The sequence below is a fragment of the Staurois parvus genome, unplaced genomic scaffold (assembly GCF_062004578.1).
Source record: "Staurois parvus isolate SC_StPar_1 unplaced genomic scaffold, SC_StPar_1.0 ptg000094l, whole genome shotgun sequence".
Lineage (NCBI taxonomy): Eukaryota > Metazoa > Chordata > Amphibia > Anura > Ranidae > Staurois > Staurois parvus.
Window position 1 is genome coordinate 2,118,146 of NW_028317890.1, and position 17,890 is coordinate 2,136,035.

The window sequence follows — 17,890 nt, forward strand, 5'->3', positions numbered from 1 at the left end:
ATAGCAAATATACTGCTACAGGGCGGCAGGGGTGCGCAAAATCACGTGTATATATACGTGTTGTTGCATTTCCAGGTAGGAGGTGCGCACGCCCTACCCGCGTCGCTATTCGCGGCCTTGACTATCAATCACTGACCGTCACCCAGTGATCAAGGAGCATTACCGACGGAGGGAGAGAACTGGATGTAAACAATACAGTTCTCTCCTTTTGCAGCTCCTGCACAGCAGTGTGATTACAGTGATGCACACACTAAAACAGCACACAGTTAACCCTTTGATCACCCCCGATGTTAACCCCTTCCTGCCCAGTGCCATTAGTACAGTGTCAGTGCTTTTTATTAGAACTGATCACTGTATTGGTGTCACTGGGGATGTCAGTGACATCATGTCAGTTCCCCCCAGTGTCAGAATGCCCACTGCAGTCCCGCTATAAGTCGCTGATCGACGCCATTACTAGTAAAAATAAAAATCCCAGTATCTATACCGCCATTTGTAAACGCTATAACTTTCACATAAACCAATTCATTTACAGGTATTGGGAGTTTTTTAGCAAAAACGTAGCAGAATATATTTGGCCTAAATTTATGGCGAAATATTATTTTTTTTTATTTTTTTACTGGACGTTTGATAGCAAAAAGTAAAAAAAATGTTTTTTATAGCGCAAAAAATAAACACACAGACAATCAAATACCACCAGGATAAAGCTCTATTTGTGAGAAAAAAAGGACTTAAATTTCATTTGGGTGCAGCGTTGCATGACTGTGTAATTTGCAGTTAAAGTAACATAGAAAATGGCCCATTCAGGAAGGGGGGGTATCCTTTGGAGGGCAAGTGGTTAAAAAGGTTCTTAAGGCAGAATGTTTTTTACCTTAATGTATTCTTTGTATTATGGTAAAAAAAAAAAAAACCTGTGCGCAGCTTCCCCCCAGGTCCCCTTTATACTTACCTAAGCCCGATCTTGATTCAGCACTGTGCCCTAGAGCAACAGCTCTCTCGACTCCCTCACCTCTCTGGATATGGAGGAAGCAGTGGGAGCCATTGGCATCCGCTGCTGTCAATCACAGACTGTTAGGAGGGAATGAATGGGGGAGGGTGGGACAATCTGCTTCCTGTGTGTCAATGGATGTAACATGTTCAAAAGATGAACTTATCCTTCGACTTAATATATTAGCTTAGTATCAGCTACAGATCCTAGTGTTTATTTCCCAATTTGTTTTGTCCCATACATGGTCTGACTATTGAAATCTTGCCATGTACAAACTGTGGAATGACTCTGGGTTGGTACTAATAAACAAGTCATCAGTCCTGCCTACAAATATTTTAATGGCATTGTACACTTCCAAATGCTTTTGTTTTCCTTAGGTATTAGTGTACTACTGGAAAATGGCAACCAATCGCACTCAGAATGCCAACTCACTGTGACCAAAACTGAACCAGGTAGTGTAAGATGGCTTCAATCCTGCTCTACACCCGCAGAAAAGGTCCCTCAAACCTCTCCTGTGGGTGGAGAGCAGAGCTGAAGCCATCTTACACTACCTGCTTCAGTTTTGGTCACAGTGAGTCGGCATCTTGAGTGCAATCGGTTGCCATTTTTCTGTAGCACATTGGAGCCTGACAAGCTGTTTTATACGATTTGCACCAGTTCATTAAATGCCATGTCAGCTGATATTAGCGATAGGAGCATTAGCGCAGTACTTTTTTATGTTTGTCCACATGTAGCTATTAGTGTAGTTCTATTCCCTGTACTGTTTGTTTGCCTTGCCTTGTATTAATGTTGCGGCTGATTGATTCTCCTATGTCCATGTATTGCTGCAGCTAGCTTGTTCCTAGGCAGCAAAGGGCCAAGACAACTTTCTTTTCTGGGTCACACAGCATCCGATGCATGCTTCGCCATCCCCTTTGTGTTGCGTCACAAATATGGGGGTGATCACATGATGAAACACATCTCTAAACTGCAAGTGAGCTCTCTGTGTGCCTGTAAATACTCTTCCTGCTTGTGTCTGTCAGATATAATTACTGTGTAGCTCCCACCTGCACCACTGCTAGACTGAGAGACCCAGGGATTGGGGATATGTCAATTCTTCACAGGAAGTGTCAGGTATTATACTACAGACAATGTTCATGTGTTAACCTGTGCAGTGGCATGCCTCGTGCTTAAGAAATTGCTGATACAGGAATGTTAAGAAATACTCAACTGTGGGGTTGTTTTACTAGAGGCAAATAGACTGCAGTCTGCAAGCTGAAGCCCTGCTGACTTCCATCATCCAATCAAGTGCAAGCAAAAATGCTGCTTTTTTTAAATTTCTATTTCCTTGCACGTGATTGGGTATTTTTTGAAAAGTGAAGCTTTACCTCATTTACTAAGCTCTGGAGCAACTGCACTTGCAAAGTGCACAGTCTATATGCTTTTAGTAAATCCACCCCTGTGTGTACAGGGCAACTAGTGACACCAAGAATTTATATGAACAATGGACATATGTAGGTGAAAAAAACTTGAGGTGCAAGTAGAAATCTTTACCATGCCTTTAAGAAAATTACTGATATCTTTGCACATAGGAGGTGTTCCTTCACTGCCAGATTTTAGTGTGTGGAGCCACAGATGAGCGTTCACGTTGTGCTCAAGGATGCCGAAGACGGATGCGCAGAGAAGCAGATATGGAAGAGGAAACAAGTCACCTGTCAAACCACCTTCTCACTGGAGGACCTATAATAATAGACATGGAGGAGTAACTTTATTTCCAACCATATCCATCATATTGTACATACATACTGCTATATTGTGCTTCTTCATGTTTCAGCATCTCATCAGGCATTTTATTTATAACTCCTGCCTTTTGTCTTGTATTTCTAAAATTAACCCAACGATATTCTGTTTATGTATATAGCATGCCAATTTCCTACATTTTTTTGTTGAGGCGCGGGACTGCAATTTCCCAACAGCACAGCAAAAGTTTTATATCCAGTCTGACATTTTAGATCATTCAGTAAGGTAGTGAAAAGATAAATATTGGTTCAAAGTTATGATGATTGCAATTTAAGTTTAATGCCAAGAATAGTTATAGTGTTTCCAAATTCTAAGGACAAACCCAGGGCTAGCAGCATGGTAACTAAATGTTTAAAAATCTTATTTTGTAGCTCTGTGTTGGGTTTGACTTAACTTTACCTTCATGGAGAAACCGGATCACTGAAGTTGGCTATACATAGACTGAAATGTGGCCGGTTCAGCAAATTCTGATTCATCTATGGGCAGGGAGGTTGTACAGAAATCGATCTACTGATATAATAACTGTCCTGTCAGAATACACTAATCTGCATTGCAGGCTTTATAGCCTGCAGTGCTGATTGAGCAGAGAAAATCTAACAGCAGGGGAGGATTCCTCCATCCACAGCAAGTGTGTGGATGGGAGAATTGAGTGGTGTTTTTTTTTTTCTTTCAACCCACTAGCTGAATGAAAAAAAAAACTGACTGATCTTGACTTGCAATGTGTCGCCAGCAGAAGAACCGATTGTGTGACTTGGATCTTGATTTACTAAAGGCAAATAAACTGTGTACTTTGTAAGGGAATTTTTTTCAGAGATTAGTTGCTGAGGTGAAATGCTGCTGACTTCCATTATCCAATCATGTCCCAACACAAATTTTTTAAAAATTTGCTTTGCATGTGATTGGGTATTGTTTTCAAATTTCACCATATTCACTAAATTCAGAGGAAAATTTCCTTTCATAGTACAACTTTATTAGCGAAGTGAACAGCCTATTTGTCTTTAGTAAATTATTTACCTAATATGTGAGAGATACATTAGACTGTTAGCTTCCCACAGGGGATAGGATAGGATTTCTCCCTGTCCCCCATTTGTGCATCTACATCGGCACCCTATTGAGGATAGACATAAAACTGTCAATCCACCATTTTTACAATCAGAAAACCCATCGTGAGCAATGGCACACGGTCTTTCAGTCTGGAGATCACGCGTATAATATAGGGTGTGCAATAAATCTGTCATACCAGAGTACATTTTGATTTGAGGCCCTCAAGGCAATATTAAGCACAGCAACAAGGTTATAAATAGCAGGTGAGTAGCAAAGTCCCACTTAAAGTTAATGTAAAATATTGCCAACCATGCCCTATAAATTATTCACTTTTGAATGATATCTGGTGATATTTGGGCATGCATGGTAACAGATTTTTCCAGATTACCCAATATCCTAGTAAAAGCTTATTGACATTAAAAACGTGAGTAACAATTAAATTTGTCCTTAGTCCCTTCCCATTTGTGTGTGGTTACACTCATATAAGTCTGTATTTTGTGTTATTGAGTAGTATAAGTGGTTGTGTTTTGTTATTGCCAATTTTTATGTCATATTGTTCATCTGTAAATTACATGTTATACAGCTGTTTGTATGATCAAACGTTTTCTAAAGTATTTTATGATTATATTACATGTGCAATTCACTTTTTGGCATGATTTTGTTTATTTGGTAAATTATGGCTTTAGTGCACACGTAGGAAACATTTGCAATATTCTAAGAGTATATCATGAGACAGATTACATACTGATTGGGTGAGCTGTGCTAGATGACCAGCTCTTTACATCATCATTTTCTTAAAGAAACTAAAAGAATACTAATCACCTGACTGTCATATGCCTTGCCAATGACTTTGTCTAGACAATACTTGCACTGAACAAGCCTTCAGATGAGGAGTTCTGATATCACTCTGCGTATCAAAGTCCCATGCTTGTTTGGGGTCATTGAGTCAGCATGTATTAGAGCCAGCGACAGCCAGGTAACCAGTATTCCTAGAAAGTGGTTAGGATTGACAACCCCGTAATTTCTCTTAATAACTCTACTCCTCGTATCGCAATGTCATTATCAGCAATTGTTACCTGCAACTGCTGAAGAACATCAGGTTTCAAAATTCTCTACTAGGTATTAATTCAAATCTGGGCCAGGACATCGTTCTTTGATACCCAAGGAGGAGATGCCAAAGAGCTCCCCCCTAGCTTTTTAATTTGATACATTAAAAACTAACAAATACTAATTTATAAGATTTAAATACAAACAGAAAAAGTTAAGAGAATGTTTTGAGTTTTAATACAAATTTTGAGTTTACTCAAAGGTCCCAAAATCAAGTTTCGGATACAAAAAGGTTTTTTTGATTTGATGCTACAAAAAGGAACATGTGCTGTGTGCAAGTGGTGAGGTGGCTGGAGAGAGATACGATGTGAAGAGGGAGGTGGCCATGGAAGAATGCCCTGTGAATGGGGGGTAAGGAGGGTGACATGGGCAAGCAGGCATGTGCTATGAGCAAAGAAGATGGAAGAGAAGGGTGAAGTGACTGGATGAGATGCACTGTGACTGGGGTGTGAGGCAGCTTTTTGGGCTCGTTCACATGCGAGTCAATAACCTGTGTTTAAGTGGCATTTAAGCAGTGTTTTTGAAGCCTCTTAACCTTTCTTCAATGCCTGCCATAAATATTGCAATGAGCACAGCACAGTGTAGTACACACAGATATGGTAGAGTTGTGATGAAAAATGAAGCAGCATGTCACTTTCAGAAAGCATCGCCTCCATTATTTAATTGGTAGCATGCCATATCTGCATTTTAACCATGCCTATAGCAGTTATAGCACATTAGCAAAGCATTTATAAAGTGTTAGCTGGGAGCTGAGAAAGAGGCATTGGGGTCCTGTATCCCAGAATGCACTGGGAAATAAAGGACAGAGCAGCTCCAGCACCTTTCTGTTTGTACAGAGCAGCCATGTTATACCATTTGCTTTTGTGTGCAGACAAAAGGATGCCAGCCAACAAAACTGACAGTGTCAGGTAGGAGCATAGACATTGAGAATTTTTGCCAGTGGCAAAGCTTTTTATATCAGTAAAGAGTCAGTGACAGCAAGAAACTATGCTAGCAAGTGTTGGTGCCAAGTGACCAAGATAGTTTTTTCATCAACATCTTGAGCTAAACCAAGCCATATGTCAGAGATCAAAGTATACAAATCCATCTTGATAAATCACAAAAATGCCTGCTATCACACCACTACCTGACCATGACTCAAAGCAGATCATTCCTCTACATCGCTCACCATTTAAGCACTTGACTCTTGAAAAACAACACTTTTATGGGCATGTAAGCCAAAGGGGGTCTGGGCTATGCAAGGATGCGAGCATATGACAAGCGTTTTTGACGTTTTTTCAGCGCTTCAAAAACACAACAAAAGTGTGTGAAAAATACACCATAAAGGCAATAGGCATGTTATTGAGCATTGAACACATCCTGCATACATGCGCATGCACACACTACAAAGGGCTTCTGCTCTGCACATATTATTGAGGGTGTCAGCTACACATCCACATACAATTACTGTTCCTGTAGTCACAGGCTCCCCCAGATTGTCTGAAGAACCTGTTGAAGGTGGACAGTAAAGCACAGCCCAGTGGATGCACCTGTTATTGGCAGGCTGGTGCACACGTATTCATATACTCTGATTTCACTGCATCAGATGTTAACTGACAAACTAATGTGGGGTTATAGAAAGTCAAAAGTGAGTTGCATACATAAATGCCATTTTCTTGATGTACTCTTCAGAGTGGAGGGTGAACAAGATTCACTTCTATTTTTCTGGTGTGCTTTAAAATGTCTCTTGCACAAAGAATCCAAAGATATCTTTTGACTATAAATCTAATTTTTGCCATGCCGGCTCACGTTGTTAGACTCTGCTTGTTCCAGACATAAATAAGGTTTGTGGCTTCAGGCATAATGCGATTTATCACTCCAGCTGTGATCTCTGTAATGTAACATATACGTTTCTTCATTTGACCATAGATTCTCTGTAATTATGGTGATTATTTTAAGTGCCTTCCCAGAACTATACATTATTATACTTGGCTTTATCGGTTTATGTCTTTAGACATCATGCTCCCAATTTTTATAGGTGATTGGCACAAGCACAAACTTCTGTTTACTGTTCAGTGGTAATAAATTGTTACACAGACAGCCACCTTTAATGTATTTTCAGAGAGTTGTGAAGTACTAGCACCAAAAGGATTTAGCGGTCAAAGTGCTGTATCCTTTGTGTGCAAGGCACATGGGTCCCAAGAGGAATGGGACCCACTATGTTCTCACTCACTGTACATATATTGGAGGCTCAATTTGTGGCCACAATGCTGCCCTTGTGTCATTTACAGCTGAAGTTCAAGAGTGATCCATCCAGCACAGACAAATGATCTGGTGGGTCCTGGTCTCTAGTCTAGTCCTGCCCAACACTACTGTTCCCCCTTTTTTTTTTTTTTTTTTTTTTTAATTTAAATATTTATTAAATTTTTCATGTTAATACAAAAACTCAAAAAGGGAAGTAATTCTCATACAGATAGACATTTATAACATTTCTGCCTTTCCCTTACTAAAAACTCTTTTCTTTCCCATCCCACTACCCCTCCTTCCCACCCCTCCTCCCCCTCTGCAGACTCTAACCCATTCTATTCTCTTGAGGCTTTTTAATTTTTTGTTAACATCGTAGTTCATGTTTTCCTATATTTCTCTTTCAATCCTGCTCTTTCCCACTTTTCCCATCTCCTGAGATAAACTCTCATTCTATCTTCCTGCATATGATATGATCTTTCCATTCTACCTATCTGGTTTACTCTGTTAATCCAGTCCACCTCCTTCGGTACCCCGACTTTCCGCCAAAACTTGGGTATCAGCCCTTTCGCCCCTACTGTTCCCCCTTAGCCCCTTACCACTGTATTCCCGCAGTTCCATCACCCTATGTTGTAAGCTGTACTGTATGTTGTATATTCCATGCCACCTCTCTGTACACTGCCTCTGTCTATACTAAGCAAGACGTGGTTCGCACAGCACATTCCCTTGATCTTGCAGACAGGTCCACTGCAATAACAAAACACTCCTGATCAGGAATTTCCATAAGTTTTATATCTTTAAAAAAACCCATATATACAATATATATAACTGTGGTCACTTTTATTTGTGAAAATGTATCAATGCATAGAAGACTCAACAATTCCATAGATGTTTACAATTTTACAGAAGAATTCCAGGTATGGATATTTTACATAATTACAATGGTCTAGCTTGGTACAGCGAATTTCTGTTCACACTGAAAATTCAGTCAAGTGCAGATGAAATAAAGTATTTTTGAGCCTGCTACTATAAAACCACAGTGTTACACAGCATCTAGTATTTTACCACTCTAACTGAATTAATATGTTGAAAAAACAAAAGCTATTTATGTTTTTAAACTCCTTTTGGTTGTCATGTGACTCTTGATCTTCAAGTTGTTTCCATAGTGGGTGGGGCATGTCTGTTACATATGTGGGTGGTTGTAACATCACACACATCGGGGGGACGCACGTGATGCCCAACCTGTGCTCTCAGGGTCTCTGCAGACACTATAATTTTGTTTCTCTGTTGCCCTGTTTTTAGAAATTATCTTTAGCAGTCTTTTGTAATGTGTCTCCTTTCTGTTTCTCTTGAAGAATGTTCCCCATCTCCAACAACTATATCATGTTCATAGTCTCTGACCATCTATTGCACGGGAGTCAAACTGGAGGCCCTCCAGCTGTTGCCAAACTACAAGTCCCATGATGCAGTGCAAGATTGACAGTTACAAGCATGACTTTGAAAGGTAGAGGCATGATGGGACTTGTAGTTTCGCAACAGCTGGCGGGCCACCAGTTTGACACCCCTAATTTATTGCATCATGTTTATAGTCTCTGACTATCTCTTCTGTCATGCCTATAATCTCTGGCTATATCTTGTGTGTGCCTGCCTTTACTTAAACTGAATATTCATTTAATTTAATGTGTGGTGATGTTGGAGACCTCACTTGAAGCCCCCTATATCAAGAAAGTTTACCAATATTAATGTACGGTGCAGGGTAGCATTATGGACACTCCCTCTGCTGTCATTCAACTTCGCTATGCTTCTTCAATGAGACCTTCCATCTCCCCCCACTAGGAGCGGTCTCCAACTGGGAGACCTGAGCTATTCTCAGGCCTGAGTATATATCAACACCTGTGTACTCCAGATTGCAGGTGTCTAGCAAAACCCAGACACAGGATTGAATGTTCTGATCCAGAGTTGCAGAATCCAGAGAAAACCCATTCCACAGCTTTCTCTTCCCAGAAACACTAGAACATTACATTCACTCTAAATGCGAATCCTGTGTAACATTTTCCTATCTTCTCACAGTGACGGGTCTTGACCTGTCACAATATATTATATATGTACACAGTCACCCATCATATTCTAGATTTACAGTTTGTATACCCCTATTTAGGTGATAACATAGCTTTTTACCTGTGCTGTTAGAGATTTCTCCAGATATAGAGCCCATTGTTGATTCATTTTCTTCAACTCCCACCCCCATCACCTATTTTAATTGATAGATTTTCTAAATAAAGCAAATTCTTTATCTCTCTCTCATGCAATGTTTCATAAGTGCAACTGCTGGTGATGTAAGTAATGGCTTTAAGATTTCAATGCATGCCAGCTTCTTGAGTGACAAGTGCAATGTGCCTTAGCAATGCAGATTTTCTTTTTCTATTGCAGAGAGTCAGCACTGGATGTGTCAGGTAGACATGTATGTTTTTATGTGTAGGGGTGTGACTACAAAATTGGCTAAGGGAAATACAGGCAAACTGTTCTAGCAGCTATCCCCAGGATGCAAACTGACCACACCAGCATTAATCTGCTACTGTGCTAGGGGCTTGTCAGTTTATAATAGGTACCCAGGGGAAATGACAGAGTCACCAGATATTTAGCTGCAGCATACAAAATAAAAACATTATGGGTACATGCAATAGGTATAAATGGATTCCTAATTTTTGGTAACGTACACTTTAAATAAACAGAAATGTGCTTTTTACGTGGTAGGATAATTGAAGCTGATATTCACACAATTTATTGAGTGATGATTCTTAATTCCCTTAAACAGCCCAAAAAGAGTATGTGATGCTCCAAATTACTGAGATACAAGACCGTTTGTTCACAAACTTTTCTCTTTATTAAACATTGGCGGAAACGACCCCATGCAGCTCTATGTGTCCTCCACTTATTACAATGTGGCCATCATAGAGGTTAAAGTTTTATTTCATTAAATGCACATCACAACCTACAAGATACTGGCTTCTCCTATAAAGTACACTGATGATACTTCAAATGTCAAACACAGAACCCATTCAAATGGAGAACACTTCCATCATATTAGTTTGACTATTTAAATGTTATATTCTCAAAGGAGAAATACATCTCAAGAGCAATTCTTTTCTGAAAACATGAATTGTACAACTATAATAAATAGGCCGAACTGTGATTTTGATAGGGAGAGAACTCGAAACAATGGAATAAAATGTTTCACTTTGCCAGAAGGCAGAGAACAGCAATTCAGACACAATCAAATCTCCATATAGGTGGGCTTTTGAACATGCAGCTGGTCCTGCAGAACATATAGGCGAGTGGCCAGTTCACACTGCAGATAAGATGACAGTCACTACACACATGCAATGCTTCTGAATGCATTGTAACCCATGTAATCTTTATTGATCGACAGTCTTGTACTACAGCAATACTCCAGGATTACTAAATGGCTTTATTTTGATTATAGCTCATCCCGTTCCTCCTCATTGCAGATGCAGGATGCTCTTTGGCTATTCATGAAAGGTTTACATCCCAACGTCCAGACTGTGTTAAAGACTGTGTCAGCCACTGATTCACAGGCTAGAGGGAAAAAGAATAAATTACTTAGAGATGTAGTACAACAAAAACAGTTCACAGTTGTAGGGGCAATCCAAAGCCCCACAAAGTAATACAGTAATAAAGAAAAGTACAAACAAGGTTTACAGTGAAGATAGCATTTGGCATGTTTGCCTTATCTTTGAGTACACAGTGATAATAGATATTTAAAGAAGAATTATCACTTTTTTTAAATTGACATTATTCAGTTCCTGTTGGGACAAGGTACATGTAATACTTTGCCCCATCTTTCAAGTGCCCTGCAACACTGGCTGCAATGTTGGACAGTGCGGCCCCCCTTGGTGCATGGCTTCCTGATACCACAGCCAGGTAGGGGCTCTGTGGTAGGAAGGATGCTTTGATAGGAAGTGCTTGTCTAACAGGCAAAATGCAGAGGGATGGGAGGCTGACATGCTTAACATCCCTCTGCACCCCTCTGGAAACACTTAGCTATACAAGGTGATCATATCTTCAAAAATTAAGATTTTCCTTATGGTCCACTGTGCCTATGTTAATTTAGCTGCCCTTTGCATTATGAAATTACAGCACACCAAGAATCTGTCACAGAAGTGTGTAATGCAGTCAAGGCTTGTGCTATAATACAGGTGAAACTCGAAAAAGTAGAATATCGTGCAAAAGTTCATTTACAGGTGAAACTCAAAAAATTAGAATATCGTGCAAAAGTTCATTTATTTCAGTAATGCAACTTAAAAGGTGAAACTAATATATGAGATAGACTCATTACATGCAAAGCAAGATAGTTCAAGCCGTGATTTGTCATAATTGCGATGATTATGGCTTACAGCTTATGAAAACCCCAAATCCACAATCTCAGAAAATTAGAATATTACATGCAATCAATAAAACAAGGATTGTACATAGAACAATATCGGACCTCTGAAAAGTATAAACATGCATATGTACTCAGTACTTGGTTTGGGCCCCTTTTGCAGCAATTACTGCCTCAATGCGGCGTGGCATGGAAGTTGTTAGCCTCTGGCACTGCTGAGGTGTTATGGAAGACCAGGATGCTTCAATAGCAGCCTTCAGCTCTTTGGCATTGTTCGGTCTCATATCTCTCATCTTTCTCTTGGCAATGCCCCATACATTCTCTATTATTAGATGTTATGGAAGACCAGGATGCTTCAATAGCGGCCTTCAGCTCTTCTGCATTGTTTGGTCTCATGTCTCTCATCTTTCTCTTGAAAATGCCCCATAGATTCTCTGTGGGGTTCAGGTCAGGTGAGTTTGCTGGTCAATCACGCACAGTAATCCCACGGTCATTGAACCAGGTTTTGGTGCTTTTGGCAGTGTGGGCAGGTGCCAAGTCCTGCTGGAAAATGAAGTCAGCATCTCCATAAAGCTCGTCTGCGGAAGGAAGGCTGAAGTGCTCCAAAATCTCCTGGTAGATGGCTGCGTTGACCCTGGACTTAATGAAGCACAGTGGACCAACACCAGCAGATGACATGGCTCCTCAAATCAACAGACTGTGGAAACTTCACCCTGGACTTCAAGCATCTTGCAGTGTGTGCCTCTCCATTCTTCCTCCCACACTCTGGGTCCTTGGTTTCCAAATGAGATGCAAAAGTTGCTCTCATCAGAAAAGAGGACTTTGGACCACTGTGCAACAGACCAGGTCTGTTTTTCTTTAGCCCAGGTAAGACGCTTCTGACGTTGTTTGTTGTTCAGGAGCGGCTTGACAAGAGGAATAAGACATTTGAAGCCCATGTCCAGGATCCGTCTGTGTGTGGTGGCTCTTGATGCACTGACTCCAGCCTCAGTCCACTGCTTGTGAAAGTCTGCAACACTTTTGAATGGCTTTTTCCTGACAATCCTCTCAGGCTGCGGTCATCCCTGCTGCTTGTGCACCTTTTTCTTCCACACTTTTCCCTTCCACATAACTTTCTATTAATGTGCTTTGATACAGCACTTTGGGAACATCCAACTTCTTTTGCAATTACATTTTGAAGCTTTCCCTCCTTATGGAGGGTCAGCAGTCTTTCCCATGATTGTGATTCCTACTGAACCAGACTGAGAGACCATTTAAAGGCTCAGGAACCCTTTGCAGGTCCTATGGCTTAATTAGAGCGAGACACTTTGAGCCTAGAATATTGCACCTTTTCACAATATTCTAATTTTCTGAGATTGTGGATTTGGGGTTTTCATGAGCTGTAAGCCATAATCATTACAATTATGACAAATCACGGCTTGAACTATCTTGCTTTGCATGTAATGAGTCTATCTCATATATTAGTTTCACCTTTTAAGTTGCATTACTGAAATAAATGAACTTTACACTATATTCTAATTTTTTGAGTTTCACCTGTATATTCCTAAGCATTCAAAGAACTTGGATGTAACTTTGATAGACACCTTGAAAAAGAAGGCCATAGTGTCTACAAAACATATGAAGCTTTGATGTCTTCTATGCTAAATATGCTGCTATTGTAATTAAGAAGTCAGTAAAGATTTGTAGCCTAAGTGTACCTAAAAGAAAAAAAAAATCAGCACAAGGAACATCATATACCTTCAGTGAGCTATGTCCCTTGTGCTGCTGTGTCCTATTTTTGTCAAAGTCTTCCTCCTCTGATGTGCGCCCCCCTCCCTGCAAACTTCTGATGCTGCGGGGTTTAACAGAATTAAGGGGCTGTGACAGGACAGGCGCTCTTTAAGAATACCTGACTATGCCTGCCCTTTCCACCCATCTTCTCCAGTCATAAAACCCGTTACTACAGCTTTTATGAATGAAATGCGTTCTACGAATAGAGGGGGAGACCTATCAATCATCTGCTTGTCCTCCATTTTTAGATCCTATTTCATTCATGGAAGCTGTAGTAATGGCTTCTATGAATGTAGCAGCTGGGTGTAAAGGGCAGGCATAGTTGGGCAATCTTGATGAGTGCCTTGCACAACCCCTTTATTCTATGACGCACTGGGACAATTACCGCATGGGAAGGGGAAGGGTTCTCAGAGGAGGAAGGATTTGGCAAAAGGAGAATGCAGCATCACAAGGACTACATATCACTGAAGGCAAGTAAGGGCTTTGTGCTGATTTTGTATTTTTGTTTTAGATAAACTTACATTTGAAGGTCTTTACTTGCTAGTGTCCTGGCCAATTTTGCATTTTAACAATGAAAACCTTACAGCCTAACCCTCATCCAATTATACAGCAAAAACTGATTTAAGACACACTTTGCTATAAAATACCTTGTACTTAAAAATACATATTTAATTTTGGGACATATACAGTAAATTAAAAAATACGGCAGTGAAACATTAAGGGAGAAGAATGAGCTTACCTTCAACTTTGGAGACAAAGCCCAAGCTTTTCTTGAGATCGGAGCAGATGGAATGCAAACACCAGCGGAACTTTGCATCACAGCGGTACTTGTTGGCTCCACAGGTGTCATAACAAATATCAAGTTGGTTACAGCATTTTGTCATTGCTGGGATACCCATATCCAACTGGAAAGAAGAGTGATGGACAGAACAATTAGTACAACAAAAATAGCTGCTGGTAAGTACAAATTGTCCTTTGTTTGTTTACAGAAAGTAGTTGACGGTGATTAGCGTCTTCGTAATATGTTGTACATGAAGGCACAACAAATAGAGTAAAATAAAAATATTTAGAAAAATGTATTATTTTTGTTAATTGCTGCTGAGAAACTGCATCTGAAACTATGCATAAGCCATTCATAATCTTTAATTGTTTTAGTTTTCATTGAGGGAAAGAGTTAATCATTGTCAGGTATTTATTGCAATCCTTGTCTGTATGTCCATCCACATAGGGACATGGGCAGCAAAAAGTTTTATCAGAAATAACTGGAGTAAAACGATTAAACTTCTGCAGCAGATTTGAAATGGAAGCTTTTGAAATATGTTCTGTGTTTCTTCACATCAAGCCTGCTAATGAAAGCCAACATAGTCTGAACGCTTCCATGTCGAATCTGTTGTGCCAGCCATTAAACTAATCTTTTTTTATTAATGAGTAACAGTACACTATTTTGCTAATGCATTTTTGATCATTTCTACAGGCACAGTGCAGATTTATATGGCAAAAGGGGAATCATTCTTTCTGAGGTCAGAAAAACAGAAATTATAACCCATCTTTAAACTGTTTATAGACAACCAGAGTAAATGACAATCTTATATTTATGATTGGTCAAATTTCAGAATTTTATCCAATCGCCATTATTTCCCCTGAAATCCACAAGAGCTGACCTCGTGTCATGGCATAAACCTGCAATGTTCCAGTCCGAATGACCTCTTGAGATTTTTGGAATGCTTGAACATCAAGATAGCCTTTTAGATATGTTGATACCTTTGGCTAAACACACATATCTATAATAAGCAGCTCTGAATTTTAACAATATGCAAAGGACTGTGTGACAGAGCGCCTGGAACGCTGCTTCGGTGCATCTGCCAAACAGTGCCTCCTGCCCTCCAAATCCTTCCAGCAGACAGATAGCTAATACCAGCCCTTTACCACAAGCATTATACACAGACAGGATGTTGAGGTAAAATCCAAAGCAATCACTTTATTTAACAGAAATGCAGTTTTTTTTATACACTTCAGAAATAAAGGCTGTCACTACCTGAACAATAAAAACAAATATTAGAAATATTAAACATCCCACAATGATTGGGTAACAAGGTCAAGTTGACACAAGACTAATCCAATCATGTAGGAACGTCCAGGAGAATTAGCCAACAGACAGAAACACTAGTCGACTCAATTACCTCAACAATGGGAGAAAGACACAGCAGTAAACACATAACACCATATTTAACAGATTACAGCAGGAAACCTCAGCATCAGGTTGTTTTGAGCTGATTATAATGACATCTGCTGTGAGTCTCTAAGTCCAGGAGGGGGATGAAGCAGTCAATGCTGGTTTGGGCTGTCTATAACCCATCAAACCACAGAGGCCCCAAATCTGTATCCAGGTCCTCCAGTTCTAATAGTCTGCCTGTTTCTGGGGGACATTAAATTGAATCTGAAGTAAAACTACTCCAAAGATCCCCCAGGCCCACACCTCCCAAAGAATAGAGCCCTTTCGAATGCCAGGGCCCATGGTCAGTAGACAAGAGGCTGGCCTGTAGTCCCCTCCAAATGCCCCTCTGCCGGTTGGGTCTGTCAGAGATTAGCTATAAATGATCAATGCAAAATATTTTAGCTCAAGGCAAACTACCAGAATACGTGGAAGACAACTGGAATGGGCATAACATTACCAAGTATGTACATTAGAGATGAGCGAATCGAACATGACGAAGTGGAATTCGTTCCGAAGATTTGGAAAAATTCTATTCGCGACGAATCCGAAGATTAGCAAACTTCGGATGCACGAATCGAATTTTCCCAAAAATGGCGGCGACATGTATGGCGACAGGAGAAAATGGACAGAGAAGATGGGGCGGGGATCTCTGGGAAGGCGCGCAGACAAGGCGCGCTGACCCATAATGCATTCATGAGTCATGAATCATGACATGTGATCGCATTAGCCAATCAGCAGCCAGCCAGCACTGTGTAATGGTGGAGCTATAAATCGCGACCATCTTAGAATTCTCCATTAGCCTCCAGTCATTCAAGAGAGACAGACCTCTGTGTATTGAGGGACAGAGTTAGGGCCACAGAGACTTTAGGGCCACAGAATCGTTACTCAGGGACACAGAATCGTTACTCAGGGACACAGAATCGTTACTTAGGGCCACAGCTATCAAAGAATCGAAAATTTAAAGTGACATACACCATTTTTTTTTTTGGTGGCTGTCGTGCACAGTTGGTGCTGCAGTTTGCCGATTGTGTACAATAAACTGACTTTCTGCTTCACAACCACTATTGTACGTTCAAAGAGTTAAATCCATTTACACGCCGGCTGGCGGTAATATTTTTTGGGCGATTAGTGCATTCCAGTGACAGAAACGTACAGTTTCCAGCCGACGGCAAGCTGCAATTGACCAATTGTGCTAAATAAACTGACTTTCTGCTTCACAACCACTATTGTATGTTCAAAGAGTTAAATCCATTTACACGCTGGCTGGCGGTAATATTTTTTGGGTGATTAGTGCATTCCAGTGACAGAAACGTACAGTTTCCAGCCAACGGCAAGCTGCAATTGACCGATTGTGTACAATAAACTGACTTTATGCTTCACAACCACTATTGTACGTTCAAAGAGTTAGATCCATTTACACGCCGGGTGGCGTTAATATTTTTTGGGTGATTAGTGCATTCCAGTGACATAAACGTACAGTTTCCAGCCAACAGCAAGCTGCAATTGACCGATTGTGCTAAATAAACTGACTTTCTGCTTCACAACCACTATTGTACGTTCAAAGAGTTAAATCCATATACACGCCGGGTGGCGATAATATTTTTTGGGTGATTAGTGCATTCCAGCGACATAAACGTACAGTTTCCAGCCAACGGCAAGCTGCAATTGACCGCATGCGCAGTAGCGCTAAAATGACGCGAAAATGCGTCTTTTGTCAATTAGAGGTCCTCTATATATAAGGGACCATGGTTGAGAGGCACATTCCCTTTGATAATGTGCCATTGCCACGAAACGCGTTAGTATAAGGACACCTCTCAGACCATTGATCATCCACTTGTTTCATGCATCTGACTGTCGGCCATCTTTTTGGATTCTATGCATCAGCTTTTGTTGGACATTACCATGTAAGTGTATTACTTACTTTTTACCTTTGAATAAAAATACTACACTATCAAGATTTCTTTCTTTTAGGTCTTATTGCTGAGCCCCTGAGATGATCTCCTGATATGAAAGCACACCAATCCTGGCGATAGAGGATATAAAGTGATTTTGTGTTACTGTAAAGAGGCGCACTCCCCCTGGTGGTAGGAGACGGCAAGAGTGGTGCACTGGTGTTCCTGAGGGCTTCACGCTGAGTACCATCTGGCTGTGACCAGGAGTAGGTCATTATACTCCAATGCGCATTTACTTGCGCTATCTGGTTAGTGCATTATACAGTTATTCCCCTATCACGGAAGTCACGGATTTGTTTGGATACATCACAGAACTTATGACTTTAACATCCCCATCACTATAGGCACCTTGACTAGTCGGATAGATCTTCATTACTTATCTGATTACTGTTTACAACAATTTAAGAGTGTGG

General features: G+C 40.5%; 2 protein-coding genes across 3 annotated transcripts in view; one reads left to right on the forward strand and one right to left on the reverse strand.

The window, feature by feature from the left end:
• The window catches only part of OIT3 (oncoprotein induced transcript 3), a 37,085-nt gene extending 32,634 nt beyond the window's left edge, over positions 1 to 4,451 (forward strand). The window contains exon 9 of the mRNA XM_089670751.1: positions 2,557 to 4,451. Within this exon, the coding sequence (XP_089526877.1) occupies positions 2,557 to 2,730 (174 nt within the window). The 3' untranslated portion in view covers positions 2,731 to 4,451. The remainder of the gene's footprint in view (positions 1 to 2,556) is intronic.
• Positions 4,452 to 7,961: 3,510 nt separating this feature from the next.
• PLA2G12B (phospholipase A2 group XIIB) overlaps positions 7,962 to 17,890 on the reverse strand; it is a 38,282-nt gene continuing 28,353 nt past the window's right edge. For both annotated transcript variants that reach the window (XM_089670733.1, XM_089670732.1), the window contains exons 3-4: positions 14,050 to 14,215; positions 7,962 to 10,735 (exon numbers count right to left, since the gene is read on the reverse strand). In XM_089670733.1, the coding sequence (XP_089526859.1) occupies positions 10,617 to 10,735; positions 14,050 to 14,215 (285 nt within the window). In that variant the 3' untranslated portion in view covers positions 7,962 to 10,616. The remainder of the gene's footprint in view (positions 10,736 to 14,049; positions 14,216 to 17,890) is intronic.